Source organism: Babylonia areolata, chromosome 6 (genome assembly GCF_041734735.1).
Source record: "Babylonia areolata isolate BAREFJ2019XMU chromosome 6, ASM4173473v1, whole genome shotgun sequence".
Taxonomy (NCBI): domain Eukaryota; kingdom Metazoa; phylum Mollusca; class Gastropoda; order Neogastropoda; family Buccinidae; genus Babylonia; species Babylonia areolata.
Genome location: NC_134881.1, coordinates 6,130,081 through 6,142,580, shown reverse-complemented (window position 1 = coordinate 6,142,580; position 12,500 = coordinate 6,130,081). Strand labels below are relative to the sequence as shown.

The window sequence follows — 12,500 nt, the reverse complement described above, 5'->3', positions numbered from 1 at the left end:
TGTGTGTGTGTGTAGTGTAGTGTATATATATATATATATGTGTGTGTGTGTGTGTGTGTGTGTGTGTGTGTGTGTGTGTGTGTGTGCGTGCGTGCGTGCGTACTTCAATTCCGGTGGTTTGACAAATGGGTCAATGGGGTGTTCATTTAGGGTATCATCCTCCCACTGAAAATAAATCTTCCCGGACAATTTTGGAAACAAAAGACAGAAGACTTATAAACCGGTTGTGAAATATGACACCCCCCCAAAAAAAATAGAACGCACAATTTATGACTGGTCAACAAGATACATGAGCAATAACCTTGAACTCAATGTGTCTTCAGAGGATTCGCACACTGAAAGTAGGAATGAAAAAAAGAACCACCCCAAAAACTGTGAACAAAAATCATGTATGGGTCTCCTTTGCACTGGAAGCACACAGACCCCCTCCCTCCCCCCCACACATGCACTCACACCCACGCCCACACACACACACACACACACACACACACACAACGCACGCACGTGTGTGTGTGTGTGTGTGTGTGTGTGTGGATGTGGCCAGAGTTTATTTCGTGTCACTTACGCATGTTCAGGTGGACAGGAAAGGCCCGTTATTTGTTAAGAGCAGGGCAGTTTTATGTGCTGGGTCATGGCTGCCGATTTTTTTTTTTTTTTCTCACGTGCGTGTTTACACACAACGTGAGTCTACGCAATACCCCCCCCCCCCCTCTCTCTGTGTGTGTGTGTGTGTGTGTGTGTGTGTGTGGTTGTGTGTTTTCCTGTAGTGTGACACAAGACTTGAGTATATACTAACGCATTGATTCTCAGTCTTTCAATTTGTCAGTTGGTGTTATAATTTGTTATTTTATAGGATGTTATCAATTAATTGATCAATTAATTAATACGTCGCCTTTGGAAGTAAAAATGCAAACAATTTCTGTTTTGGAGATGATCAAGTATTCTTCTATTTTGTATAGTGCTGTCAAACCGATTTAATTCCCAACTGACGGGCGCAACAGCCGAGTGGTTAAAGCGTTGGACTCTCAATCTGAGGGTCCCGGGTTCGAATCTCGGTAACGGTGCATGGTGGGTAAAGGGTGGAGATTTTTCCAATCTCCCAGGTCAACATAATTATGTGCAAACCTGCTTGTGCCTGAACCCCCTTCGTGTGTATACGCAAGCAGATGATCAAAAATACGCACGTTAAAGATCCTGTAATTCATGTCAGCGTTCGGTGAGTTATGGAAGCAAGAACATATACTCAACATGCACACCCCCGAAAACGGAGTATGGCTGCCTGCATGGCGGGATGAAATCGGTCATACACGTAAAAGCCCACTTGTGTACAAACGAGTGAACGTGGGAGTTGCAGCCCACGAACGAAGAAGAAGAAGAAGAAAAGAAGAAGATTCCCAAATTCCGTTGATTGTGGCTGCGCATGCGCGTTAACCCTTTGTGTGCCACAGCACGTATCACGTATGTGCAGGGACGTCACTGATGACGTCATCAGAAGAAGAGAAATAGCTCTGGAAGGCTGAAAGTTCACATAGTTTATCTAGAATGGTATATCTTCAGAATATTGTCCCAGTTTTAGGCTGATTGTTTTGTAGACTGTTTTATGACTTGAAACACCTCTGTCTACTGTTTTGCCCCCGGCACTGAAGGGGTTAACAACAGTGCTGAGCACAAACCGGTATGCCTTTTACTAAAAAAAAAAATCTGCAATTTTTCGGGGTTTCTTTACGGTGAGTATATAGATATAATATGGATCAACTTAATCAAGCAGTTAAGGCATGGTCATTGTAAACATGAAAAGAAAATATTCCAAAAATAGGACGGGCACCATAGCCGAATGCTTAAAGCGTTGGACTTTCGATCTGAGGGTCCCGGGTTCGAATCACGGTGACGGCGCCTGGTGGGTAAAGGGTGGAGATTTTTATGATCTCCCAGGTCAACATATGTGCAGACCTGCCAGTGCCTGAACCCCCTTCGTGTGTATACGCAAGCATAAGATCAAATACGCACGTTAAAGATCCTGTGTCGGTGGACCCGACACTAGATCAGTTTCCGAAACCTGCTGAATCGTAACAAAGGTTCCACACACACACACACACCACAGAGAGAGAGAGAGAGAGAGAGAGAGAGAGAGAGTTCAGGAACTCGGGAAATTTCATGCAAAGGCAACCATCCTGTCCACATGAGAAAGAAAGGGGTACACATGAAGCGAACAAATACACAGTATGAAAAACTGAGAGAGAAAAAAACCCAAACAGACTCAGCAAAACATGAAGAAGGGAAGAAAAAAAGATTAAAAAAGGTTCAACCACGCATTTTGCATTAAAAAAAAATCAAAACCTTACATTAGTTTCTCTCTGGAAAGGAAAGCATGATGAATAAAGATGTCATCATCTCTTATTATATATTGTAATTATGTTCAAAATAATGTTTCTTAATTCTTTTCTGTTTTTACATTAAGAATACTAGTTATTACCTGCAGTGTGTGGATGTATGTATGAAACGGTGTATGTGACATTTTTGACATTTGTGTCTTCGTAATATTCGTAAAAGCTGTTGTTGACTTTTACAGTTATGGTCCCCATGTTGTTTACTTGTCTATGTTGTGATAATGCACCTGACCAAATTTCTCCAGTTGGAGATAATAAAGTTATTCTTATTCTTATTATTCTTATTATTCGGCACCCATCTTCGTAATAAAAAAGAGCATTTGTGGACTGTTCTCATTTCAGAGAGAGAGAGAGAGAGAGAACAAGAACAAGAACAAAACTTTAATCTCCAGGCCTCCGGCCCCTAGAAAGAGGTCAAAAGTACACAATATGGTGATCACTCAACCACAACAAAATGTAAAATACGTACTAACTTAACCTGTAGAACAAAAGTGCTTCTCGTGCATTGTAAATTAATTCTAACTTTCATCATTGTTGTCACAGAATTCCTGTCGTATCTTCAGGGCATTAAATATATAAACGCATAGTTTACGAATACTGTAAACAGAACCATTCTTCATCAAGTGAACATACGATTGACCTTCAGAGTTCAGATGTTTTTGCCGCAGGTCATTGTAAAGGACACAATTGTTTATAAAATGGTTTTCATCTTCGATTACATTACAACGTTTACATGCGTAATTTGAATTACGAGAGAGAGAGAGAGAGAGAGAGAGAGAGAGAGAGAGAGAGAGAGAGAGAGAGATTCAAATGGTTTAATGACTTAAGCAACATGCTCATATCACCGTGGAAAACACGCTCCCCCCCTCTCCCACCCCTTCGAACGTTCCCTCCCTCCTACACTTTTCACAACATTCTATTGCTTTTCATAAGGAAGACAAAACAATATCTAACGGTATGTATACGCACAATCATCGTAGACTACTGCTAAGTAACCCGAGGCCATCGACCCGATTACGTAGTCACAGAGAGGGAGGGGGAGAGAGAGAGAGAGAGAGAGAGAGAGAGAGAGGGGGGGGGCGGGTTGGGGGTAGAGGGGGGTTGGGGGGCGGGGTTGCGGGGAAGAGGGGCAGAGACAGAGAAAAAAAAATATGCCGAGTCAGAAAAAAATTAAAAGTTTCAGTTTCAGTTCCAGTAGCTCAAGGAGGCGTCACTGCGTTCGGACAAATCCATATACGCTACACCACATCTGCCAAGCAGATGCCTGACCAGCAGCGTAGCCCAACGCGCTTAGTCAGGCCTTGAGAGAAAAAAAAAGAAAAAAAGGTGAATAAATAATAGATAAGCGTACATAAATAAGTAAATAAATACATAAATAGATAAATAAATAAATAATAATTATAATATGAAAAACGGTAATAATAAATAAATAAATAAGACAACAATGATGATAAATAAGCAAATAAATGTAAAACATGAAGACAAGAAAAAAACAAAAAAAAACAGACACGCAGACAGACGGACAGACAGCCAAAAACTATCAAAAACAAACAAACAAACAAACCAGCAAGCCAACAACCATTGTCGTACAATGGACGTATAATGGCTGTATGTGTTCTTGATCTCATTCGTCTTTTTTTCCCCCACCTCCGTCCTGGTTTGGACTTGGTCGTATATCACCACTGTGCTGTTTTAACTCTCTCCATACGAAAGGCGAAAGAGACGACGTTAACAGCGTTTCACTCCAATTACCATCATCAAAATATTGCAAGTGGAAGGCTCTTATACTGAAGAGGTGAATGTTGACAAAGAATACCACAATTCTGACGACGGAAGCTAAAGGTTGGGTCATTCAGACACCCACTGGACATCCGAGGGGTCTGTGTAGAGGAGAAGAGAGGACTCGCCGTACTGAGTGAGTTAATGAGACAGATTCACACTGTTTCTGCTATGGATAACAATGGGTAAGAAACCCCTCTCCATTCCTATTACATTATCACGAACAATAAATCTGTTGTACTTTTATGGTGTTTGGTTTTTTTCTTCTTCTTCACACACACACACACGCGCGCGCTCGCGTACGCGCGCGCATACACACACACACACACACACACACACACACACACACACGAACACACACACACACACACAAGCGCACGCTCGCGCGCACACACACACACGCACGCACGCACACACTCAGAGATAGAGAGAGAGAGAGATCTGTTATATTTCTGTTATTATTACTATTGTCATTATTATTGTCAGTTTCATGAATAGTGCTCATAACAACAACAATGATAATGATAATAATGATAATAATAATAGCACCAACAACAACACCACCACCACCAACAACAACAAGAACAATTAATAACAACACAATAATAATGATAATGATAATAATAATAATAACAACAATAATGATAATAATAATAATGATGATGATAATAATAATCATAATATAATAATATAATAATGATACCAACACCAACATTGATGATGATCACCACCACACCAACAACAGCAACAACAATAATAATAATGATGATGATGATGATGATAGTAATGATAATAATAATGATAATAATAACAATAATAATAATAATAATAATAATAATTGGGCAATTGATCAATTGGCAGTTGTGGTGTAGCGTATATGGATTTGACCAAACGTAGTGACGCCTCCTTGAGCTACTGATACTGATACTGAGGATGTTCAAGGTGCATGTGTGCTCTGAAAAAAAAACACACCTGTTCATGTGTTAATGAAAGGCCAGTGGTGGAGCACATGCAGCTACCTTAACTCACTCAGTACGGCCAGTCCTCTCTTCTCCTCTACACAGACCCCTCGGATGTCCAGTGGGTGTCTCAATGACCCAACCTTTAGCTTCCGTCATCAGAACTGTGGTATTCTTTGTCAACATTCACCTCTTCAGTATAAGAGCGTTCCGCTTGCAATATTTTGATGATGGTAATTGGGATGAAACGCTGTTAACGTCGTCTCTTTCGCCGTTCGTATGGAGAGAGTTAATTGAAATAATCTCTCGCTTATTTATTTATTTATCTTTTTTTTTTTTTAATTAACATTTTGGGAACATGTATCTGCTTTTACGAAGCAGTCCTTAACTTTGTGTGTGAAGTCTGCAGAACATCGGTATTGTTTTAAGAATTTTTATGTCTTATTAATTTAATTAAGTATTTTGATATGATGTGTGCATCGTTTAGGTATTGTGATGTATGATATACGTGTTGTGTAGTGTGTAATGATTCTGTATATGTATGGACGTAAATTAGTGTTCGATTGCATGTCTGTGCATGGTTGTGCATGTGTTTAACTCTCTCCATACGAACGGCGAAAGAGACGACGTTAACAGCGTTTCACCCCAATTACCATCATCAAAATATTGCAAGCGGAAGGCTCTTATACTGAAGAGGTGAATGTTGACAAAGAATGCCACAATTCTGACGACGGAAGCTAAAGTTTGGGTCATTCAGACACCCACTGGACATCCGAGGGGTCTGTGTAGAGAAGAGAGGACTGGCCGTACTGAGTGAGTTAAATGCATGTTTTAAACGTCGATTTTTATTTTTGTTACATTGTGAAAGGCAAAAATTGAGCAGATGTTACAGGGAAAGACGCTGTATAAATGAGATTGTTATTATTATCATTTTAAGGGAAAGGTTCTTTATAAAGTATCATTGTTATAGTTGTTGTTGTTTTTGTTGTTATCAAAGGTTGGGGCACCTAAAGGGCGTTCTTCATGCCCAAGGTTATAGCCACCTTTGTTCCCTCACCGCTTGCGTATGAGACAGTTGTTGATTGTTAGAGGGCCAAGGGTGAATGTAATTCATCATAAGTTATATGGCACATCACTCCTGCTCCTTTTCACACGGAACCGACCCGCCCACCCCCCCCCCCACCCCCCCACCCCCACTCTCTCTCACACCCCTTCTCTGGTTTACTCTCTCACACACACATACACCTATACACACCTGTGCACACACACCGACACGCACAAACCGACACCCATCCACCCACCCACCCACCCATCCAACCTCTCCCCCCCACACACACCCACACTCCCACACACCCACACACATCCCTCAGTACTTCATTGTCAAACCTTTTGCCCATCTCATTTACTCTTTCCTTCATCTTCTTTCTTCTTTCTTCTTCTTCTTCAACCCCCACCCCCACGCCCCCTGCTGTCAGTTCTGTCATCTTACCCCACATCTTCCCCGCCCCCACCCTACTCTTCCTGTCCTTAACTCCTCTCCCCCCCCCACCCCCCTCACCTCCATCAACCCCCCACCCCCACCCCCTCCCCTCCGTCCCATCCTCTGCTTTCCCAACCCACACCCAACCTCTTTTTTTTCCCCCCAGAGGTCTAAGAAGGACACGGCTGAGAGACAGAACATAACAATCACTGAAGCGGAACGGTAGACAAAAGACATCTATATGGCCACACGTGGCCTCAACCCTCTCTCTCTCAGTTTCGAGAATAGACCCCTGCAAAGAGGAACAAGACCTATATCTATGTCGTAGGAGGAAAGTTTGAAGAAACTCTCCTCCCACAAGCCGCTTTCATCAGAAAACTTTCCACCAAGTCTTTTTTGTTGTTGTGTTTGAAACATAAAGAGTGGTGGTGGTCGTTTCGTGAGAGCTGGTGGTTGACAGGGGAGAGGAGCTTGTGGCGTCCTCTTGAAACCTGTGTGGGGGAGAGTTTGCTTGTTTTGTTGTTGTTGTTTTGTTTTCTGAAATCAGCTAAGTGTATTTTCTGAGAATCTTCAGCATGGGGAAGTTTTCATGCTTGCTCGCCGTGCTGATTGTCGTCTGCTGCTCTTTCGCCTCCTCCATCATACCGCCTCCACCAATCAGAGGGTGAGTTTACAATTTTTGCAGGTTTTTTTTTTCCATTCTATCTCGTGGAAATTTACATTAAATTCTTGTTATTTCCATCTGTATTGCAAAAAGATTGTGATTCAAAAATTAAGAGTTACGTGGCTCAGCATGTCCCTATCTTTCCCCAGAGTATATATATCTATATCTATCTATCTAGTCATTCGGATGAGAGGATAAACCGAGGTCCCGTGTGCAGCATGCACTTAGCGCACGTAAAAGAACCCACGACAACAAAAGGGCTGTTCCTGGCAAATTCTGCAGAAAAATCCACTTCGATAGGAAAAACAAATAAAACTGCACGCAGGAAAAAAGGAGAAATCTGTTGTGATAAAAAGAAATACAAATACAAATATATATATATATATATATATATATATATATAATATATATATACACATACATCTCTCTCTCTCTCTCTCTCTCTCTCTATATATATATATATATATATATATATATATACATATATATATATATATGTGTGTGTGTGTGTGTGTGTGTGTGTGTATCGGGTGTCCCCCAAAAAGTTAACCGCTTTTTGACAAGTGTTTTCTCAGTATTAGAGAAACCGAATCCATTGAAAATTTTCACACAGTAACCTCAGGGTATCATCAACAAGTCTGCAAAATATCTGAAATATCAAATTATGCGAGTGTTCTCAAATTCAAAACAGCATGTCAAAAAATCCAGTATCAGAGGAAAACTCACTTATTTCAGTTTATGCTCAATGTGGCCTCCATCTTCCTCCACGACTAAACGAAGCCGTTTCTTCCCAGCAGAAATGCTTTTACGTATTTCTTCCACCGATATCTTCTCCCATGACATAATTAGCCTGTCCTTTAACGCCTGCTCGGTCAATTTGTCTCTCACTCCCCGGTAAACTTTCTCCTTCAGAGAGTACCATATGGCATAATCCATTGGGTTACAGTCAGGACTTTGTGGAGGGCCATTCATCCTTCTTGATGAATTCTGGTGTAGCCTCCTCAAGATGGGCCTGGGTTACCCTACTTGTGTGTGAAGGAGCCCCATCTTGCTGAAGCACGTAATTGTTTCTAGGATAAAGACGCCTACAATCCGGGAGAAGATTGTCATCCAATAACTGAATGTAGCTTTCACTATTAACCTTGGCTCTATCAGTGCCAATGAATGTTTGTTTTTCCTTTCCAGGATACTCCAGCTGAAACCATTATCTTTTTTGAAAATCTAGAATTCTCATGACAGATGCGAGATGGCTGAATTTCTCGTTTCCGTTTCTCATAAACGCGATCGTTTTGGTGATTTTTAGCTATCTGTAACGTAAAGTCTTTCTCGTCTGTGAAAATGTTCCTTTTCACATCAGTGGTCGAGTAGCGGTCATTCAAGTTACGGCAGTGAGTTTTTTCTTTTCCCTCTAACATTTTGGTCCCTCCTTGATACACGTATCCTCTTGAAGGGCTTCAGCTCCAGTTCTTTCGCCATTCTTTGTACAGAAGACTTGCTCACTTGTAAATCGCTTGCGACTTCTCTAAGAGATTTGTGGGTCCCTGGGTTCTCCTCCTGGGATTGAATCAGTTCCTCAACACGGTCCTTGTTCTCCTCCGAACATGCAGTCTTGAGTCTCCCACTGCAAATTTCACGTGCTACTGACCCTGTAGTGCGTATTTTAGCGATACGTCTGTTTACAGTGACATGACTCCACCCCTTGTCTGGAAATTCCTTTACGATCCTTCTTCCACCCCAGCCTTTCTCATTGAAACAGTTTTCAATGGTAACCTGATCACTTTCACTCAAAGGCATAGCTGATCCTTCCAAACTGAAACTTTGGACAGAACTAATTTTGGATACAGACGACAAAAAAAAAAAAATATAAAAAAAAAAAAAATCAATAGACTTGACACCCAGACATGCTATTTTTAGACTGAATTCGGTTTTTCTATCACTGAGAAAATACTTGTCAAAAAGCGGTTCACTCTTTCTGGGACTCCCGATCTCTCTCTCTCTCTCTCTCTCTCTCTCTCTCTCTCTCTCTCTCTGTCTCTCTCTCATATATATTATATAACATTCCAGAAATTCCAGAAACAGATCTGTTTAAACAGCAAAATGTACGTTGGCTTCATAGAATTTGAGAACGCTTTTGATTCTTTTGATTCTATGAGCAGAGTTATTCTATCGCTGGTGTTCATGGAAAATTACTTGCATAATGTAGAGGTATGCATATGTAAACGGAAAGTACAATGTGATATAACATTAGAAATTCTGTTCAGTGCACTTCTGGTGTGAAACAAGGTGACGTTTGAAGCCCTGTTTTATTTTATCTTTTTTCAATAGCAGATTAACTTCAGAAGTCATTCAATGTGGAAAACTTGTTGCCCTATCTATTGACGATTTTTTTTTAAAGTTTTACTTTTTTCTCTTTTTTTTTCTCTCCTTTTTTTGTGACGTTATTTTGATGTTTGAGAAAGTTTAAGGTTTCCAGAAGAGCTAAATAACTTCATGTTGATCTGTAGCCTACTTCACTTACGTTTAAAGTTAATAGTCAAAGCGGAATATTATCATGTTTCGAGGAAGAATATATTTGGGAATGAGAGGGACTTACAATGAAATACTCGTGCCAGTTGCGAATGTGTAAATAAATTTAGGAATATATTTTTTTCTACCAAACATAGTTTTACCGTTGCAAAGACCTTGCAAACAGGGCTAAGCATGCAATTGTCTGTGTCATACAAAGCCAAGTCGTTTCACTGAAAAATTCAATTGTGTCCACATTCATATATATACCGCAAGCGAAGGGAATAAACTTATACAGTATTTCCGGCTGTGTCTACACGTGTCATGTGGAGGTAAACCGGTCAGTTCCATGCAGAATATTTTCTGCTTTCCTTCCGCAAGAATACGACAGGGAAGTCTGCCGATGCTGTGAAATCACTAGGGTTGGATGGGCTAAGCGCTTGATTGTTAGAATCATCACGACAAATGGAAATCAGCCCATACTGGTTTCTATAGAGTATGAAATCATCAGCCTGAGCAAAAATGCTATCGATAAATTCACCAAGAATCCATCAGTGTTGATTCGTTTTATCCACCCAGCTTGAGAAGAATGATAACCACACGAACTGTGAAGTGTAAACTGTAAAGTAACACGCATGCGTTGTGGGGAAAGTTATTAGTGCTGCAGCCTTGTGGGCTAGTTGGCCTTTGGGAACCATCCCAACGCCGACTGTCCTAAAACCCTCTTGGCCGAGAGAGTGGGGATGTAACTTGGCCAAGACACTCTCCACTATAATCAAATTCTAGCCCAGATAGTCGGAACAGCAGTTGCTTCCTCTGCTGTTCTGATGGTCATAGTCGGATACGACTGACTATCATATATAATAATTATATATTGGCACACGTAGTTATTGATAATTATGGGCATGGGAAGTGCGCAAGTCTTCGATTTATCCAACCCCCAACAATGTTTAGAGAATATTAAGGTAAACATGCAACATACTAACACATATTAAACGAGAATATTATTAAAGAAAAATAAAAGACGAACAAACAGTAACAACAAAAACCGAAACAGAACATATGTTCGTTGTGCATGGTCATCACAACACCAGAAACATAGCACATATACTATCGTATACATTTTTTAACAGAAAAAAACCCCAAACGAATCCTGGTTCTTTAATTTCTGTCCTCATATCGCGTCCAACAACAACAACAACAACACACACAAAAAAAAACCACCCCCAAAAAAACAACAACAAAAAACTGCACGTGACATCAGTGACAATGACAAAACGTGTTCACTCCGAATGAGATGATGATTCATGCATGACCCCAAGTGTCAGAGACACGAAACTGACTTCAGCTGGTATGGAGGCATGCCTGACCTTGTCACTTTCCTGCTTGTCAGCCCTGTGTTTGCGTCTCTTGCGAGAAACGAACTTGTTTTTCACCGCAAGGCGAGAGAGGAGGAAAGAGAGAGAGAGAGAGAGGGGGGGGGGAGAGAGATAGGGGGTGGGTGGGGGACGGGAGGGGGAGCAGAGTGACGGAGGAAAGGAGGCAGGTAGGTAAGGAGAAAGAAAGAGAGAGAGGGAGGAAAGGTTGGTTTGTAGGAAAGGAGAGAGAAAGAGAGAGAGAGAGATAGAGAGAGAAAGAAAGAGGGGGAGAGAGAGAGAGAGAGAGAGAGGGGGGGGGCAGAGAGAGGGGAAAGAGTTGGTTTGTAGGTAAGGAGAGAGAAAGAGAGAGAGAGGGGAGACAAAGAGAGGGAGGAAGGGAGGTAGGTAGGTAAGGAGAGGGGGTGAGGGGGAGAGAGGAAGGAAGGGAGGTAGGTAGGTAAGGAGAGAGAGAGGGGAGGGGGGTGGTGAGGGGGAGAGAGGGAGGAAGGGAAGTAGGTAGGTAAGGAGAGAGAGAGGGGAGGGGGGTGGTGAGGGGGAGAGAGGGAGGAAGGGAAGTAGGTAGGTAAGGAGAGAGAGAGGGGAGGGGGTGGTGAGGGGGAGAGAGGGAGGAAGGGAGGTAGGTAGGTAAGGAGAGAGAGAGGGGAGGGGGTGAGGGGGAGAGAGGAAGGAAGGGAAGTAGGTAGGTAAGGAGAGAGAGAGAGAGAGGGGAGGGGGGTGAGGGGGAGAGAGGAAGGAAGGGAAGTAGATAGGTAAGGAGAGAGAGAGAGAGGGGAGGGGGGTGAGGGGGAGAGAGGGAGGAAGGGAGGTAGGTAGGTAAGGAGAGAGAGAGGGGAGGGGGGTGGTGAGGGGGAGAGAGGAAGGAAGGGAGGTAGGTAGGTAAGGAGAGAGAGAGAGGGGAGGGGGGTGGTGAGGGGGAGAGAGGGAGGAAGGGAGGTAGTTAGGTAAGGAGAGAGAGAGAGGGGAGGGGGGTGGGGAGGGGGAGAGAGGGGGGTGGTGAGGGGGAGAGAGGAAGGAAGGGAGGTAGGTAGGTAAGGAGAGAGAGAGGGGAGGGGGGTGGTGAGGGGGAGAGAGGGAGGAAGGGAGGTAGTTAGGTAAGGAGAGAGAGAGAGGGGAGGGGGTGGTGAGGGGGAGAGAGGGGGGGTGGTGAGGGGGAGAGAGGAAGGAAGGGAGGTAGGTAGGTAAGGAGAGAGAGAGGGGAGGGGGGTGGTGAGGGGGAGATAGGGAGGAAGGGAAGTAGGTAGGTAAGGAGAGAGAGAGGGGAGGGGGGTGGTGAGGGGGAGAGAGGGAGGAAGGGAGGTAGGTAGGTAAGGAGAGAGAGAGAGGGGAGGGGGTTGGTGAGGGGGAGAG

The 12,500-nt window shown here is 42.8% G+C and overlaps 1 protein-coding gene across 2 annotated transcripts in view; it reads left to right on the top strand.

The window, feature by feature from the left end:
• The first annotated feature begins 6,829 nt into the window (after positions 1-6,829).
• Positions 6,830-12,500, top strand: part of LOC143282698 (uncharacterized) — a 48,798-nt gene continuing 43,127 nt past the window's right edge. For both annotated transcript variants that reach the window (XM_076588374.1, XM_076588373.1), the window contains exon 1: positions 6,830-7,269. In XM_076588374.1, the coding sequence (XP_076444489.1) occupies positions 7,181-7,269 (89 nt within the window). In that variant the 5' untranslated portion in view covers positions 6,830-7,180. The remainder of the gene's footprint in view (positions 7,270-12,500) is intronic.